The 19,345-nt window shown below is 43.6% G+C and overlaps 1 protein-coding gene across 2 annotated transcripts in view; it reads right to left on the bottom strand.

The window, feature by feature from the left end:
- EMB25 (DEAD/DEAH box helicase) overlaps nucleotides 1-19,345 on the bottom strand; it is a 213,783-nt gene that overhangs the window by 164,562 nt on the left and 29,876 nt on the right. For both annotated transcript variants that reach the window (XM_087676228.1, XM_087676227.1), the window contains exon 2: nucleotides 11,158-11,333. In XM_087676228.1, the coding sequence (XP_087532354.1) occupies nucleotides 11,158-11,333 (176 nt within the window). The remainder of the gene's footprint in view (nucleotides 1-11,157; nucleotides 11,334-19,345) is intronic.

The following is a 19,345-nucleotide window of genomic DNA, read 5'->3' as shown; positions in this document are numbered from 1 at the left end:
ACCTCGAGCAAATCGTTCTCAGCCACTGCCAAGTCCACCTAAGAGTCCCAGATCTCCTACACCCTCTTTTTCCAAACGGACACAGGAAGCACAACAGTGATCGTCAAGAGCAGCTGCTCACTCCCAATCTCTATCTAAATCTGAGCTTCCAAATGTCTAAGAGGCAGGACATGATACCACTTTTAGCTCTCAACCTGAGGATACGCCTGTGCAATCCACCGTGGCTACCTCAACTAATGCTCAATCTACACAAGTGAATGCTCTAAGGGCAACAAAAGACACGGCACTTCCGATCGCCCTAGGGACTTGACATCACAATCCACCAAGCTTAGCCAACCCACTGGACTAGCCTCTACCACTTCCAATCAGGGATCACAGCAGTCACAGCCCTTGGCCGTGACAACAACCCTTGCGGAACGTGTCCTTAGCAGTTCACCTAGGGAGGAGGTTAGCACTTCCAAAGCGCCTAAAGCCTAGGTTGGAGGAGTTAAACAGAAGGGAATTGGTTGAAGAGCTAGACTCTCCAAAAAGAGAGGAAGTTGTACCCTCACAACCTAGAGAGGCTATTCAGCAAGCCGCGGCTATGTCCCATGAGGACACACTAGAGAAAGAGAATACTAAGGCCCTACCAAGCACATCAACGGCTGACCTAGTTTAGGGCCCTGAGTCATTAAGTTATGCACCTTCACTGACCAAGAAAAAGAGGAGAAAACAGCGAAAACAACAGCAGTTACAGGTGGTTGTGGACCCCAAGAACATTGAGACCAAGAGCACTGGAGAGTTGAGGAATAAAGCATCGAGTCCATCCACCAATGAACCCATTGATGTCTCTCCTAATAGCGGTGAAACCTCATACACATCCGTGTGTTCTGAAAAATCAAAGCAGCCATTACCATCAACGGTTGCTTGCAACACTCAATCCACCAACAACAGAACTCACATTGACCAATCAAGAGTGGATACAGCACTGTCACAACAGGGTGACAAATCTATACCAGCCACATCCAAGGAGAACCATGACAAAATAACAGTAAAACCTCAAGAAAAACGCACAATTCCCGAGAGCATAAGCAATCCTAGCGTTGACCAATCTTGCTCATCTAGACCTGAGTCCCCCAGCTATGCTAAAGCCTAGGGAAACTCCTAGAACCTTGCATGAGAAAGCAACCGAGCAAGCCCTCGTTGAACATAGAAGTGTCGCAGAATGCTTAATTGAGTTGGATGCTAAACTCAAAGTATTCGCACGTATCTACATCTTTGCGAACATGGGTGCATTCCCCAAGAAGCAGCTCGGGGAATACTTGCCATTTCCCCTATCCTGGGAAAAGCAAGAACATCTTGATGAGCACTATGATAGGCTCCTGCATGAACCCATGCGACTCACCTATGACGAGGAAGCCGACGAACTACACTTAACTGTAACATTCAGTGATGTGCTCTACCAACTAAACCTCTTAGAGATAGAGCAACTAAAGCGACAATCATAGGGTCAAAGTCAATTTGAAAAACGTTGGTTTGAAAACCGCGTTGCAATGGCCGAACTAGGAACCCAAATTATGACAGTCTCAAAGGAGCGATTAGCCAAATAGCAGTCTCAAAGAGACCCAACCTATGTGGCACCAACTTCCTTTCGAGTGCTAACTGCCATTCGGGGTACGGACTTAGCTGAAACTAGCCAAGAGAACTCTCTATCTGATAAGGTTATCACTGAGGAGGAGTTACATGTTGCCAGTAGACTTGGACAAGGTTCCATGCTGCTCGATATTGCAAAATATCTATCGTTATTGAGTAAGTTGCCACGAGTACTAGATGTGTGTGCCACACTCCAGTACAATCCGGAGGTCTACAATTGGCTTTTATCCTCGTGAAGTGACATGGATTCGTAAATATGTATATAAATAAATAATGAATTTTGTGACCTTGTATAGACAATATCAACACACACAAGCAATGATAGTCAAGCGTAGGGAGAAGAGTTAGGTTTGACAGGCTAAGCTCCCTAGGTCCTCCTCTCCCCACACATTTAGAAGTCGTGTGACCATTCCCGCCTCCAGGTGGAGGGCATGCAACCCTCATTACCGCCATAGGAAGCCCTAATCAACATCTCTGATGGTGTAGACGGGGTACCGTCCCTTTTTATACACCTTTCCCCCTTTCCGGTCTATCCTTCTGAGGATGAGCCCTGGCCTACTCCATGACAACCAGTCCATGCGACTTAGCATAAGCCAAGATCTGCTAATGGCTGGAGGCAAAATGAACATCATCATAGGGACCATCCCTCTACAACAAACACTGCATGCTCACCTCTCCCCTCCTCGTCATATGCGCTTAATAACCCACTGTATAATCCCTTCCATGCAAATAGTTTTATCCTACTTCGAGGCCTAATCCTTGGTTCGCATTTTGCAGGTCTCCCTATGGTAGATGCCATGGACCACATAGTGCAACTGGCATGCAAGGAAGCTCTCCGCCGTCGGAAAGAGCATAAGGCACTAGCACCCCCACCAGAATGCTACGTGCCTACTCTAAAGAGGTACGCGCCGAAAAGAGGCCCTAAACGACACCACCCAGGACGCAGGCCGAAAACCCCCCAAGCCAAGAGGACAAGGGCTCAAGGGAGCACACGGGGTGTGGCAACACCAGCCGCATAGGCTCGTACCAGACGCTCGGGCACTGGGTGCTCGAAAGAGGAGAGGACAGCTCGAGACAAGCAGGAATTTGACGCATTGTTTAAAATGCATTCTGGAAACAGTTGCGGCCAAGGACTACACCATCCAGGTCCCAGCCGACATCTTTCCCGCCCAGCCTCACAGGAGCCCCTCACCAGCATAGCCTCAGCCGCCCGACCACCCGGACTCACCCCGCCTCGCGCAAATAGAGTAGCCCCTATGATATATAAGCAACTTAACAAAGGCTATCTTGCCATAACTTTTTGTCTTTAAATGGTTAAAGGGGCAGGCTCCCCACCTGTATACACTTTCCTTACCTATTGCTAATATATGCCACGTCTTTAACAAGCACCGGAATATGCATCGCAATCAGCATCATAAGATTTTGATAAAGTAATATCTTGATATGATTGCAACTGTTCGTTGTACTTAATGCATGCGACTTGCACATACTCTCATGAAGTGACAAGTGGATGCAAGACAACGCAGGTCTTCGTACGAACATGTTCAATGCCCCAGTCACCGCAAGATCGCCAACCTCACAAAGAGCTGCGACAAAGCCACGCTGCCGAAAGTGAAAATCACCCTTGCGAGTGCCCACGTCGCATGGCCCAAAGTATGATCTTAACCACTTCCTCTTTCTGGGTTACACTCTACGCCGGGCACTCACGACAACTGTTATCCCAAATTGTACCAACATTGCACGTTCCAAAGAGAGTTGCACTATCTTAAGTGTATCTCCCCATCTCAACAACTGCTTCACTAACAACGAGGCTAGGACACAATCATCACTATAATATCCATTTCCTGACCCTTCCAAGCTTGACATTTTCCAACCCATTGAAAGGCTGATAGCCTCAACATATTGCAATGGTTGTACTCAGGCAAGCCAAAAAAAAAAAAAAACCCGAAAAGAAAAAAACAGAAAAGCAAAAAAAAAAAGAACGAAAACATATGAAGCACCCACGATCACAGCACAACACCTAGGGGTCCTCAAATTAGATACGTCCAGTGACCTTGGTCGGCTCGCTCCGTCTCTAATCTCCTAGCCCTTTAGTATCACCCACAATTGTTCAGAGCACATCAAGGGCAAGACATACCTAGGGAGCTTGTCTCGCCTGTGGTTAAACCTATCACCCTAACCCATTTGCACGATTCCCTCTTGCACTCTGCCTTAATACCATTGCAATCAATTGTGGTAAGCACCGCACGAATGGCCATGAAAAGTACACCATCCTCATCAAGCAAGTCCAATAGCTCCCAGCTACCGAAAGTGCGGTATCCTTGTGTTCAATTATGCTACGTCATGCAGTCACAACGCAAAGGATGTTTCATACACCTTCACGTGTATTTCTTCTCAACATGAACAACTTTGCTTCATCCACACATTGTTACGAGAAACCAGCCCACAGTTTTCTAACTACGTAATATCTAAGTATGCACGAGCACTCATATAATATCTGCACCGAAATATATATACAATTTGGGTCCTCAAGTGCAGGACAATACTCTCAGCTTGCTTAGAGTTCGACCTATCTCCCAAACTAATTGAACTATGTCTTATGCATGATAGAGAAGACTAAAACTACCCCTAGGGAGAGCCCAACTATGAGAGGTTTTCAATTGCAGGTATTGAAGACTCCAACGACAGTGTCGTTCGCTCTTCATCGACACCCAACTCTGAATTCTTATCCTTTATCATCCTGCAAGCCCGCCAAGAATCGTCATGTGTAGAATCCCCAACAAACCAACACTTGTACTGGCCATCAGTGCAATCCCCAACAAAGAACAACCCTACCACCAACTCTAACAACCCTACCACCAGCCACCTAGGCCACCAACGTGCCCCCAATGACCTTCCTCCACACCACCACCAACAATCCTCCACCGCAACCACCAATGTCCCTTCCACCCACATCTTCAGTGCAGGCCAAAGCCTGCTACCTACGACGGTGAGTGCCATGGAACTAGCACTCGTCTAGGAGGGGAGTAATGTTAACCATCAGACGAACAAGGTGGAAAATCTGGAAAAGCTAAAGCAGAAGACAAAGGCCAAGGCAAAGTGAAACGAAAGACGAAGGCGCACTAGGAAAAACCTAGAAACACAAAAAGCGCAGAAAAGTCCTAAATAAGGGAAAAAGGCGCACAAGGAAAAGCGCAAGTCAATACTTTTGTAAAAGAGCGCAAGCGCATCATGATTTAATTTAAGGAGTGCCGGGCTCTCACCCGTGCAATTTGTAAATGTAGATGGGCAGTGGAAAGGAAGCTAGGAAGATAGAATGACAATGGGAAAAAGGGCCTGGGCCACGACTGGCCATATAAAAAAGGGGATAAGGGGATGACCGATCAAAAGGGATTTAGGGTTTTGTATATAAAGTTAAAAAGTGAATGAGAAGCTCATTCTTATGTGTGGCCAAAAGTGGCTCTCCTCTTTTTCTTCTTCTTCTTCTTCTTCTTGCTTGCTTGAGCTTGTGCTTGAGAGAGGGAGTGTGAGAGTGTGAGGGAGTGAGTGTGTGAGAGCAAGGAACCAGGGAGGAGAAGCTCTCCATCTTCTTTTCTCTTCTTCTCTTCTCTTCTCTTCTCTTGCTCGCGGCTATGGAGCTTGGAGCGTGGAGCTTGAGGATGGAGCTTGCTTGAAGCTTGCACTTGGATCGTGGAGCTACCGGAGTGCGCGGGAGAGGAGGTAACTCGATCGGCATGGAGATAACCTCACTACACCCATAGATATGGATGGCGCATCGGCTATGTGAGAGGTAGCCATTAGTGCTCAGCTTGGAACGCTTGAAACAATAAGCAGTCCGTGGGTCTTGGCGGTTGAGCGTGAGCTCCCTCAATAGGGATGCAAACCCTAAACGCAAACCCTAAATGCAAAACGCAAAAACGCAGAAACGGAAACTACGAGTGAAGGGTGAAGGGTTTCTCAACACCCCCTCTCAAGTCCAAAAAGAGGAACAAGAGAAGAGTGAGGTGGAGATGCAATGCTTATGCAGCAAGTGCCACTTGGACAGTATCCCTCGTGGAAAAATTGTTCACTTGCCCAAGCGCCCTAGTACAAAGATGATTAAAACATACAATGCATAGGAGGAATGTCAGACTTTGTGTGGTACCGAGAACCATAAGGATATGCCTATACTTGATCTCGGGAAGCGGCTCCATGCTGACCGAGGGATGAAGACATGTCCTTGACTCCTAGAACCTATGGGATATTGTATAAGGGTTCAAACCCTAACCCGATCCCGCACTTATTCCTAGAACCTATGGGATATTGTACAAGGGTTCAAACACTAACCCGATCCCACACCTATTCCATATGAGGTCATCTACTCATGGAAGGCTAGGAATGCCTCCACTATTGTTGAGTTGATATAGGGCTTATTGTCTAAACTTCATTCTCAACTTCAACATTTTGATTTAGCATCCGAGAATTGGGTACACTTGTGACTGACTACTATGAGTTTAGGGATAGGACCCAGTGCATAAATCTTGACCATGAGCTCCAAAACATTAAAACGACTAACTCAAATGACTTGAAAGTTGAATTGGCAAAGTATCGCTGACTTCTCGTCAAGTTCTCTACTACGGGGACTCCTAAGTCCTTGAACGATCAAGTCACATTGTTCCTTAACAAGCTACCGTGGAAACACTTCCTTTTGTGCAACAAGTGATCTCACAAAACACCATACCCACATTGTCAGCTATACTGTGTTACACTGAATTGTTTGATCAATTTCATAGTATGACCTCTACAAAGGAGGCTCTTGTTGCTTCTTCTCAGAAGAAGACGTAGCAAGAGAAGGATAAACAAAATCAAAATTCAACTCAGAAGCAAAAGCATAAACAAAATCAACATCAAAATCAAGCTCGTAAGACCCAAGGGAACACCCAATCTTCTCTTAAATGTGAGTGGCAAAATGTACCTAAAAAGAATAGATATTGTCAACAATGTCAAAAGACTTGCCACTTTGACAACGAGTGTCAATCAAAGGCAAGAGACATAGCACCAAAATCCAAGACTTAGGCCCCCGCCCCCAGTCGAGCAACCCCCAGCAAGGGAGACAGGGTGGTAGCAACCCTAAGCAGGGGGCTATGGCGAGGCTAGACCCACGTTGCCACATGTTAGCCCTACCATCATAGTCTACATCGTTCTCAATACAAGAGGTCACGTTAGGTCTGGAGAGGCCCATATCATCTCCGTAGAGACATTTGAGGATGCAAGTCTTATCCACATCTAAAAGTTGCATCCGGACGAGGTAACTACAAAGACCCACTCGTCACAGTCGAGTACTGCAGCTACTCCTTGGATTGTGGACAGTGAAGTTACTCATCATATGACCCTCATCTTGGACATTTTCATCCCCTTAGCCCATACAAACGGGATACTCAGTTAAGATTCAAGCTTATGGTCGAGTTAGTTTTACCACTCACGAAGGCCCAAATCGCGCTATGCTGGATGATGTATACTATGTTCTCCAACCTAGGGTGAACTTGTTATTCGTTCAACGACTTTGTGAGCTAGGTCGTACAATCTTCTTCATCACAACCATAGTTGCCTCTCAAATTGGTTTATAGATTGCTTGCAGTGAGCCACAATCTAAAGGTCTACACCACATGACACAATTGCTTACCAAGCCGACAACCGAGGACTCTTAAGTTTCATTGCTTCCAGGCTTTAACCATTGAACGGGAGTCTACGGACACTAAGCATCTCTAGTATTTTCACCAAAGGATATCTCAAATATGACTCTTTTTATGAATTGTCATATCATCAGATGATTGACGGCCTTCAATGCCTAAAGCTATCTCGAGATATCTATAAAGCATGTCAACTCATGAAACAGCACCGTGTATCCCATTCCCTCAGTAGTCTACACATAGAGCTGAGGCATCTCTTAAATTGATTCATGTTGATCTTTGTGGGTTGACATCCATTGCAACCTTGACAGATGGAGATACATATGAAGAACCATACTTACCAATTTTCTTCCACATTAATTTAAAACACACTGACCTAGCAATATGAAACTGAATATGTTCATGAAAGAAAAAACTAGCTACCAATGCATCCACCTCTTTCTTCTTCTTTGGATCCCAACTAGCATTCTACTTTGTCTACATATGATATATGGCACTACTAATGGCATGGGTGATGCAAAGGTGCCAAGCGATGTGCAAGGAGCACCCCCTAATACTAAATCTACTCTAGATATATCAAATGCCAATGGTATCACAAAAGCTATAGGGTTAACTCCAACACATTGTTGTCTAGAAGCAAGATAAGCTTCTTGACCCACCACACGGTCACAAAGATTCCTTTGCTTCTCCAACTTCACATTGGTATAAAACTGCACCTTACAATTTGGCTTATGAAGAAGATGTGTTTGAATCTAATTATACATATGAGAAAAGCATAAATAGAAACAATCGGCAATCTCTATTCTAACTCTATTGTCTATGAAATTTGGAAAAACATTTAAGATAGAAATGCTCAGTTTACCTTATTTGCTCCACTATCTCACTTGTATAGGCAAAGCTTGTATGTCCACAGTCTATGATCCTCCACCATTCAATAGGTGGTCAGCGTTTACCTCCTCCCACCATGACCAATCATCCAGCCTTCTTCCTCAACCACCGGAATGATACGCAAATGGGAAAATGATGCCATGTCGGCACTGAAAGCTAAAAAGAGTTGAAGACGAAAGAGGTTTGAGAAAGTGGCAGAGATAAGAGAGTTCTTAGATGAGATTCAAGAGAGAAGAGAGCAAGAAGGAAGTGTGGCTGAGTGAAAAGATAAGAGGAGAAGGCTGAGAGAGAAGAGGCACTAGGCAGGTGGCAGAGATAAGAGAGAGAGAGAGAGGACTGAAAAGGTCACAGCCTGCAAGTGGTAGCTGAGAGGCAGGAGAAGGCTGGCACGTTACAAAGGCAGCCAAGACAGGCTAAAGCATCACAAAGCAAGTAGGCCAGGCATCACAAATCCCCCAATAGGAACAAGCCCATGCAACAAGAAGAAAGATAGCATCACGGGCTGCAGCTCAAAGGTAAGTTGACCATTCCTTGTGACGTTCTAGACAGGTAAGTGGTGTTTCCAAATGCATTCCAGCCTGATCCCTTGTAAGGGGCAGGAGGGAACATCTTGCCCAACAAGAATGAATTTCAGGCCTAAATTCAACAAAAATGGCACTCTAGCATCCAGGCCCCTTTTCCAACCATTCTCTCTCACTATGGTAGTATCTTTGACTACAAGCACATCTAAGCCACACTGAACTGAATATGGGGCCTATGGGATGAGAAGATTAAAGAAGTGGAGGAAGATGCTTGGGTGATGAAGTGCAAGAATGCTCCCATTGAGAAAGAAGAGACTGCAGGAGAGGAGGCTGAAATTGGGGGAAGACACTTAAACAAAAGGGAGCTGCTGCACTAGAGCTGCAGGCAGCTGAGGGAGTAGCACCAACAACTGCAAAGACGTGCAAGAAGAGGTTGGACAGTCAACAAACAGAAAAGGGCTAGGCAGGCAACACATAGGCGCAGGGCATGCGGCTAATGGGCAGCATGTGAACAGGTGAGCAGAGCTGGAGACAAAAGGAGCAAGTAGGGTGGTAGTTATGACAGGGTAATGGCAACAGATGTGGCAGTCAACCTAGGCATTGGGGGCACCATGTACACGGCAGTCAACATCACGTCAACAAAGTCAAATCTTGGCCATCACAATTGTCAGGCATCACATCGGCAGGCATCATATCTTAGGCATCTACCTTCTCGTGAAATCCAGCTTCAATTGGGTGCCTCCTTGCTGATAGTAGCAATTTAGGAACTACCATATTAAAGGCCAAGAGACATTTCATATCTTGGAGAGCAGAGACTCTAGCCTTGCCTCCATTGCTTTTGCAGAGCTATTATTCTCATTCCACTTGTCTTGTATGACTATTCAACATTCTATAGAAACTTTGGATTCAATTCTCTCATCCCAACACCTTGTTCCACACATCCTATGGCCTACAATCCTGTAACATAATGCTCAGGGCAAGTATGCTTCCAGTTCAAGTCATCCCAATCAGGACAGACAGAGCTAGATTGCCTCTATAAAATTGAACAAATTCACCCAAAACCCAACACCAAATTAGCATTCCCATTAGGCATTGGTTTGGAATACAGGCAGAGCTAGATTTCCCTGCACAATTGCACATATTCACCCAACCACCAACACCAGATTGACACAAAACCATTACGCCCCTTGCAGTGGTTTTAGACTATCGTCAAGAGAATCAAGTACAACAAATGGCTGAACATGCTATTTGATCTCTATAGAGAACAAGCACCACAAGCCAGCCAATCTCCAAGCAAGGTTCCCAAAAGAATGCCTAACAACCCGTTCTCCTTGAGTAGAGAAATCCTGGGCTGCCACTTGCAGCCTTGAACAGTACAGAACAAAGAAATCTCCTGGAACTTCCACTCTGTCAACAACATCCTAGATCCCTACATAACAGCTCCAAACCAACACACAGAGTGTGCAAATCAACACCCTATGCAAGTCCAAACAGTACCATGCAGCACTTAATCTCTTGCCACATGTCCAAAAAATGATGTGCCACATCAGTACCAATTTGCAGTGCCACATCAGCACAACCATACCATCATGATTAAACATGGAGATGTCCCTGTTTTGGAATGCTCTTTCCAAATATGGAACTTTTATGAATAAATTCCATATGTCCTAGGAACGCAATTCCTCATTTATTATTGTTCAGCTATACTCAAATCTCTTGCCACACGTCCAAGCAACAGTGTGCCACATCGGTACCAATTTTGAATGCCAAATAAGTATGACCACATCATCATGATTAAACATGGATATGTTGCTCTTGGAATGCTCTTTCCAAATATGGAACTGTTATGAGTAAAATCCCTCAAGTTCATTATTGCTCAGCTATATCATCCACCATACAACCTTGTACACTTATTAATCTCTTTTCCCTGCCATTGATATAATTAGGTACATTAGGGTTAGGGTTTATATACAAGGACGATGTATAGAATCTAAAAACATCAAATGAAGCTCTTATACAAAATAGATATCTGTCTAAGACAAATAGACCTTGAATACCCCCAACATCAGCAACCCCTCTAAAATACACAGTGATAGTCTAGTGATCAATTCAGAATTCAACCTGGTAGAGTTGCCTACTCTTGAAATCTGATCAAGTGAAGTAGTTTTCTAAATTATCAATGGACAATACAATTTCCAGTTAGTAGCAGCTGAGTTTCATTGAAACTTGAATATGGCCAATGAACGCTTGAAAGGTTTTCAAAGATCGCTAACCAAAGCCATTTCGGAATCAACAGCCCCACAAGAACCTAAGATAGTAGTATATGTCAATGGAATCAAAGTAGTATGTTATATTAAACAAACCTTGGACCTAATCGTAAACACCTATACTTATCCACCTGGTCATATGGGACACCCACCATGAACTTAAGGACAAATTTTGCTTACCTAAATTCACGAAGCTTTTGGTTTGATAGTGCTTTCAGGGGTGTGGTGTAAAATAAACGCCTTCGCATTGCCAAACATGCCACAGCAGCACACTCAGCAATCAGGGTCTTCCCACTGCTTGTTGGAGCACAAACAACCACAGACGAACCTTTCAAAAATCCTTCTATGGCCAAACGCTGCAAGGAAAAACCGATATGTACTGTGATAAAAGCTTCAAAACAGTGAAACTAAATCAACGACCAAAGACATGTCAAACAATCATGGAACAACACCTAAAAACTCTCTTGATACTTTGCAAATCTATATAGAAAACACCCTGATAAATATATGAAAAGTGCTATGATGTAAGTATAAAATAGTCACTAAGCTTAAGAAGCATTTCAAGAGGGCCTGCAACAACATTGATTACAAATTGTCAAAATGTCACCAAAATGTGAAACACAAAAGTACTTTTAACATTTTCATTAAAATTCACCTAATTCACCCCACTGTTATCACCGTGGGAAGACGGGCCACCTTCGCAAGGATTGCAAGGAACTAGCAACATCCCAAAAGAAGCATGAGAAGAAGAAGAAGAAGCAAGAGACATACTCTTCCAATGAGTCATCATCCTCATCCTCCCCCAACTCCAATTCAAATCCTCCAACCAAGGTGAAGGTCAAGGTGCAAAGGGGTTCATCTGGCTCCTCCTGCCTACACACAACTGATGGTACCTGGCCAAACTGCCATACGAGAGTGCACAACTACATGTGACTGCTCTAGAATGCCCAGATTGACAAAATTTGCATGTAATCTCCCCATCTTTGATGAATGCCTATCCACGGAATGACCATACCTTTAACACCCCCTCTCAAATCCTAAACACGGCATAAGACTAAGGGATCTAGAATCCTGCTGCAATAAAACCTCTGGAAGCACATTCATAAACAAGTGTGGAAGATTGTCCTCGGTCTTGCAATACACCACATCGATAGTCTCATCTAGACGCTTCTCCCAAATGAAACGGTACTGTATATGAATGTGCTTCGTCCTAGCATGGAACACAAGGTTCCATGCCAAAGCAATGCAACTCTCATTGTCGCACTGAAGAGTAGTAGGACCTACCTATGGGCAGCCAAGCTCCTCCAATAACCTCCGAAGCTATAGTGTCTTGCAAGTGGTAGAAGACCCCGCCCGATACTCCACCTCAATTGAAGATAGGGCAACCATGGGCTACTTAATACTGCTCCATGAAATAGTACTAGCACCTAAGGTAAGGCAATAACCCGTCGTGGACTTCTTGTGATCCACATCTCCAACCCAATCAGAATCACTCCAACCTGTAAGCACAAGATCCGAACCATCTACACTTGCTAGATAATAGATCCCTAGATCGGGGATCCCCCTCGAGAACCACAAAATCCTTTGAGCAACCTGTCAATGCACCATCTTTGGTTCCTGCCGACAAACCTACAACAAAACACGAGTCAACACGAGTGTTGAGAAGTCAAATCAAAGACCCAATCAACTGCCAATAACAGGTAGCATCCACCAAAGGAGAATGTGCATGGGTTGTGTTCAGTTTTCCACCTAATCGGTTCTCCTCAAAGAGTAACCAATCCTTGAAGTGGGAGAAAGCCTCCCAACTTCAATTGCAAAAATAAGCCCAGGTCATCCTGCTAAATTATCCACAATTAGCATGAAATACAAGCTACCCTTAAGATACTCAATCCTCATATACCCACAAGGATTCAAAGAAACAAGCTTTAAGGGTTCTGAAGACCACCTCAAAGCCTTGTTGGGAATGGCACCACAATGTTGTTTTCTACGAATGCAAGATACACATGCTTGTTGGCTCTCCACAATGTCCAGCATACTTGGAATAAGCTATCCCCTAGACGCCTTTCGAAGATAATTATAATTTAGATGGCCAAACCAAGCATACCAAAGCTTAGACTATGTCTAAGAGGCAAAAAGAAGAGAAGTCAAGGCAGAAGGAGACCTTAGTTTGTAGACTCTATTCTCCTCATAACCGAAAGTAAGCACCTATCTCAATTCACGATCAAGAATCCGAAAGGAATCCTTATCAAACTCAACCAAGAGGCTGAGGACACAAATCTTGTGTACTAACAACAAATGATAACCCAAGCCTGGCACATAAAGCACCTCTAAAGTGTGGGCACCACCCTGCCCATTTGGAATAAGCTACATGTTATCCCTCCCTTAAATAGGAACAGAAGAGCTATCACTAATGAGAATCTGCCCACGCGAAGGCTGCCAATGGGTAGCACCAACTATAGGAGTCATGTGCTAAGAGGCACCACTATCAACAATCCACTCACAAGGGTATGGGACCATCAACACATCATCAAAAGCACTAGGGGCCGATGCCTCTATCACCTCCAAGTGAAGAAAGGCAGCTAATGAGGGATCAACCACCAATCCTGAATCCTTTGAAGACTCCCTCTTCTTCTCCTTGTCCTTTTTCTCCTTGTCGAGGCAATCCTTCTTCCAGTGACCTGTCTCGTTACAAATGTGACAAGTGTAATCCTTTTCTTTGTCCTCTTTCTTCTTCTTTTGATCCTTCCCTTCTTCTGAGAGAACTGACTTGTCAATGCCTCCAATTTGAAAGCATTCTGCCCTTTCAATTGCTCCTCTTGGTCCAAAACCATAAGAACTAGCTCTCCTAACGAAGAGTCTCAATCCACCCTAAAGCAATCAAAGAGAAGTAAAATGCACTAAATCTAGGTGGTAACTGCAAAAGGAGCGCTACTGCAATGTCTTCATAAGTGATTACCTTCCCCACGTTCTACACCTGCATTTGTAGCTGCCTTAGCTTATCCACATGCTCCCGCATAGAAGATGATTTGTTGACACCCACGGTCCTCATATGTACCTCCAAAGAGACACATTTCATAATGGTCATTTTATTATACATCTAATCAAACTCCAACCATATCTCCCTAGCCACCATTAGGTGCTCTATATAGGCGATCATGGATATAGTACATGAAAGAAAGAAAAGTGAACAGATAGAGACATTCAATTTATCCCAAGGCACTTGAACCTTGGCCAACTCCAAACGGTCTGCGGTAGAAAGTTGGACTCATCTCTTGATGAAAGACAATCGATAGCCTCGGTCACAAGCTCCGCCAAATCATAGGACTCCAATATGGAAAGCATCATAACGCACCAAATACAGTAGTTCTCACCATCCATCTTTTGATCCAATGAAAGAGCCGATAGGACGGGTACCTTTCGGTCCATGATCTCCTGAAACTCTGTGTCAGCCTCAAAAGCCATCTTCACCTATAATGCTTGCAAAAACACAAAAGCAGTCCCGTCTGACTACGCAAACGTAACCTCCTAAGGTTCTTCTCTGCTTGTCCTACACCTCTTTCACCCGCCGGAGGCGATGAAATGGTAAAATCTGTCAAGGAGGGCTGAAAATGCAGCCTTCGTCCTTCAAAAACAGCAAAAATCAGCAACAAATTCCGATAGTTTACTCCTTTTCCGCACGCCCAGGCTCACCTCAGCCTTGTGTTGATACATATCTCTCCCACTTGCCCTCAAATGCTGAAAACGCAGCCTTGTGTTGCATTGAAATCTCCTCTTCATGTCTGCCGCAGATCAATCAGTCCTTCAACCTACTCCGATACCATGTCAGAGTGCACTGGTGGGGAAGCGTATGACTGAGACTAAGAGATAGAGTGAACACGGAGAGAAGAGAGAGAGAGAGAGAAAAAAAAATACAAAAGAACACGGAAGATCTGCAACAAAGGAACGTTGAATAAGGGAAGCAAATATGTATGCAGGTACATTACGTATGTTTGCGTATCTCCAACTTGACAATCTCACCCTGCTGTGAATCTTGAAGTCTGCACCAATCTCCACATGCTCAACCTAAAGATCTGCCAGCTAATATGCTAAAGTGTGGGTTGGGGGGTTAGGTATAAATAGTCTGAAAAAGCAATGTCATAAAAAGCAGGTCGGCTGCATTTAATGCAGCCGACTGCACATGTAAGATCAAAAAACTGCCGATTACTATGATAAAAGTGTCAACTACCATCATAAATGCATCACCTATTGGCCATCACACATAGCAAATGCTGCCAACCAATCCTGGCTTGTTCAACTACTCACGTGTAGGAAATCTATTGCGATAACATGTCAAACATGGCACGTGGCACCTCCTCCTTGCCCACGATTGAAGGTACCTGCCCAAATTGCCATATGAGAGTTCACAATTGCATGCCACTACTCTAGAACGCCCATACTGACAAGAAATGCATGTAACCTGCCCATCTCTAATGAATGCTTGATAACCATATCTCTAACATCATGCTCCTCCTTGTGCATGGCATAGAGGGATTGATGCTACAATTAGAGCAATGGCGTATTTCTTTTATTGGCCTTCTTTGAGACACGATGTTGAACAGTTTGTTAGGACATGCATCGTATGTCAAAAAGTGAAGTATGATAGGCAAAGGATGTTGGGTTTATTGCAGCCCTTGCCTATTCCAAATAGGCCTTGGCAGAGCATTGCTATGGATTTTATCTTTGAGCTTCCTAGAACACCTATAGGAAATGATGGATATGGACCATTATTTGCAGGTTCAATAACTAGACCCATATCATTCTAGTGAGGAAGAAGATAAAGATGGATCATATGGCACGCTTATTTTTGTTGCATGTGTTTAAGTATCATGGCATACCAAAGTTGATCATCAGTGATCCAAACCCTCAGATGACCAATTTATTTTGGAAGGGGCTGTTTGAAAATATGGGTACTATGCTGAAATTCTTCCTGTCTTTCCACCCGCAAACAAATGGTCAATCAAAAGAGGCAAATTCTACAATGCATGGTCTCTTGAGATGCTATGTTTTTGAGCATAAGCCACAGTGGGAGAAATATTTGCCTTTGGTAGAGTTTGCATACAATAATACGTGCATAGTTCCATTGGTAAAGCTCCATTTGACGTTGTGGAAGCTGATAAGAAAGAGCCCCCTATTTTGCACACAAAGAACAAGATCTTTGAGGCTAATCAGCATATAGAAAACATGGATGCAGCCTATGCATAGGTTAAGTATGCTCTTCAGAGATCCCAAAGAGAAGCAAAAGAAGGCAGTTGATCACCATGAACATGCTTTGCACTTTGCAGAGGGCGATTCTATGTTGCTTTGTTTTGAAAAGATAAGGCTGAAAAGATGAGAGGTTGTATCCAAAGCTGAGTATGAAATATTATGGGCCCTTTCACATGTTGGAGAGGATCAACCATGTTGCATATAGGCTGAAATTGCCTCCACACTAGCGGATACACAATGCCTTTCGTGTGAGCTTGTTGAGGCCTTTTCTGATGATGTGCCTCAGGATATATTTGCTGAAATTCAGCCAATGGTTGAGGAGCTGGATGAGATTTTGGTACCCAAGTAAATTTTGGCACATAAGAGAGGAAGATAGAGGAAGATCACAAGTAAAGTTTCCAATACGTATGTGGTGAAGCTTCAGAGCTATTCACCAATGGATGCTAAGTGGATGGAAGAGGGCAACTTAGCAAACCATCCTCAATTGTTGCAACTTTATCTCCAGTTGGGCTCAGTCAAGTTCAACAAAGCAAGGGTCCGGAGCATTGCCTGATACTCAAGGGGGAGGTAGCGCTTCCACTCTTAGAGTGATGTACAACTCTCATGTAGAGCAGATCTCTCATGTATTCAACGTGCATCCAAGGTACTGTGCTCACAATATGTCTACCATGAGGTCACTATTCAGTGTACTAGTCACTGCAGTTGGTATACAAATGGACATGGTCTTCACTGTAGCTTTGAAACTATACACTTGCATCAATATGTATTAGTTTGCATCAATCTATGATCATCAAAAATTGATTATCGGTCGCTAGTTTTCGAAGGAGGATCATCAGTTTTTAGTGGTACTCAGTTGGTTTCGTGGGCAGCAGCATGTTTTATGAATGCCATTGATAGTTCAGCAATGATCCATGCTCAATTTATGCTTTGCTATGGTTGTTTGGCCAAAACTATTCATATATGCTTATGAGAAATGCATTCTATGGGTCCTTGGTAGTAGTTTTAGATTCTTTACAAGTCTTTTGTTGTGGTTTATACTGGCTGGAAATTTTCCGCATGTGTTTGACATTAGCATGGTTAAATAGCAGTGGCCAATGTTGTTTGAATTATGATACCTTTTGAAAATTTTAGTGCGATATGTTTTGCTTTGGCACACGCAGTGCAATCAAGGACGATTGCAAGGATTTCAAGGGGATAGTCTTATCACAGGAGGGCATGAAATTATTGCTTTGCTTAGCATTTGATCAAAAGTTAATCAAATGTGCAAATGTAACTTGCACATGTGAATTATTTCACAAATGGGACCAATGACCCCGGGATATCAGTTGGTGCCAAAGATAAAAGTTGTAATTAGTTATGCTTCATAGGTACTAGGTGATAACCAACGTTAGATTTGAACCTAGACTAATTTATTGGCCACTAATGTTAGTGGTGACATTAGAGGCTAGACATTAATTGATAACTAATGCCAACCTAACAATCAATAATTGCTCAAGGATACTTGAGAGCCAAATTGGCTTAGCCAATTTAATTACTAGCTAGTGAAATTGAATTTTTAAGCATTAGAATAATTATTAAATTAATTTTCAAAATTAATAGTTTGATAATCAACTTAATAAGTTGGATAATACTGGAAAATGGGATTAGAAGGTTGCCCCTTGGCAAAACTTGCCCATGCTAGTAGGAAAAACGTTTTAGGGGCCGATGGAAGTCTATTCTAGCCATTCTGAGAGAGGAGGAGGTTGTTGGAAAGAGAGGAGAGACTATTGAACTATTCTACAACATTGGAGACCTGCCCAAAAGCTGGAAACAACTGTTTGAAGGCCTACATCAATAGGTGACAGCAGTTTGAGGATTGTTTCAATCAAGCAACATCATCTTCAAGGTGTTCCATTAGTGGAGACAACTTTCATGCCTGTCTAAAAAGGGCAGCAATTGATTTCTTCCATTTTCTCACAATGGAAGTCTAAATTTTCTCTTTAGCATTCTCTCTAATTCTCTAGCCACAATGGAAGTCTAAATTCTACCTATGCCACACAAGACGGATCCCCCTTTGATGTACTTTATGAGGATATCATGAGATATGCTACCATTGGGGACATTATTATTAATAGGAGATTTCAATGCACGCACTGGAGATAGACAGAGTGACTTTTATATGCATGACAATGCCATGTTCAAAGAGATCGACATAGATGAAATAGGCCTACACAGGAGAGCCTAGGATAAAGAAGTGAGTACCTATGGGACACACCTATTGACTTTGGGAAGTGCACATAGACTAGCCATCTTTAATGGTCTGCCACAATGGCCAAGATCTGATAATTTGACATGTTGAAATCACAAAGGAGGAGCAAGTACTGTGGACTACTTGATAGGCTCACCAGCATTGATACCAAACATCCAAAACTTTAAGATATCTAAGAGACCAATTGGCATAGCAACAAATTATGCTATTTTGACATTCATGCTCTCTTGTGTACATATGAAACATGAAACACCTTGCCTCCCTAAACATTCCAAATACTACTTTACAGAAGACACCTCACACATCTACAGTGTTTCTCTGCAGACTAGTTTACATACATTGGACTTGAGTAGATCGTTGGAAGAATGCACAAGGGATTTAGCAAAGGCCATACATGGATCAGCCATGTGTGCATTCCCACAAACCTTGCCCCGATGTAGACCCACACAATCTACTGCTCCCCAAAATAGCTGGTATGATGATGAGCGTAGAGTCACCAAAGCTCACTTACAGAGAAAAGTGGAGCTAGGCACTCAGACACATCGCCAAGCAAAGGCGTTCTTCAAACGCCTTGTGCGGAAGAAGAAACGAGACAACTTAGCGAAAGCAGAAGCAAAGATATATCAGCTATTTTTGGGGCGAGATAGCAAGAGCGCATGGAATATGTTTCATGAAAGACAGCCCCCGATACAGATTACATCACCATATGCTTGGCTTGACTATGGGAGACAGCTGTATGACCTGCCAAGGCAGCCACCTATGCAACCCCCACAAGTTGTAGACCAACACAGTGGTCTTTCTTTACATGGAAAATGGTTAGGGATGCAATTTATAGATTACAAAATGGGAGGGCACAGGATGAGGATGGACTAGTAG

Source organism: Lygodium microphyllum, chromosome 4 (genome assembly GCF_053477565.2).
Source record: "Lygodium microphyllum isolate KBCC chromosome 4, Lygodium_microphyllum_v1.1.10, whole genome shotgun sequence".
In the NCBI taxonomy this organism is placed as follows: Eukaryota; Viridiplantae; Streptophyta; class Polypodiopsida; order Schizaeales; family Lygodiaceae; genus Lygodium; species Lygodium microphyllum.
Note: the sequence above shows the minus strand (reverse complement) of the source record. Positions and strands in the feature narration are given on the sequence as shown.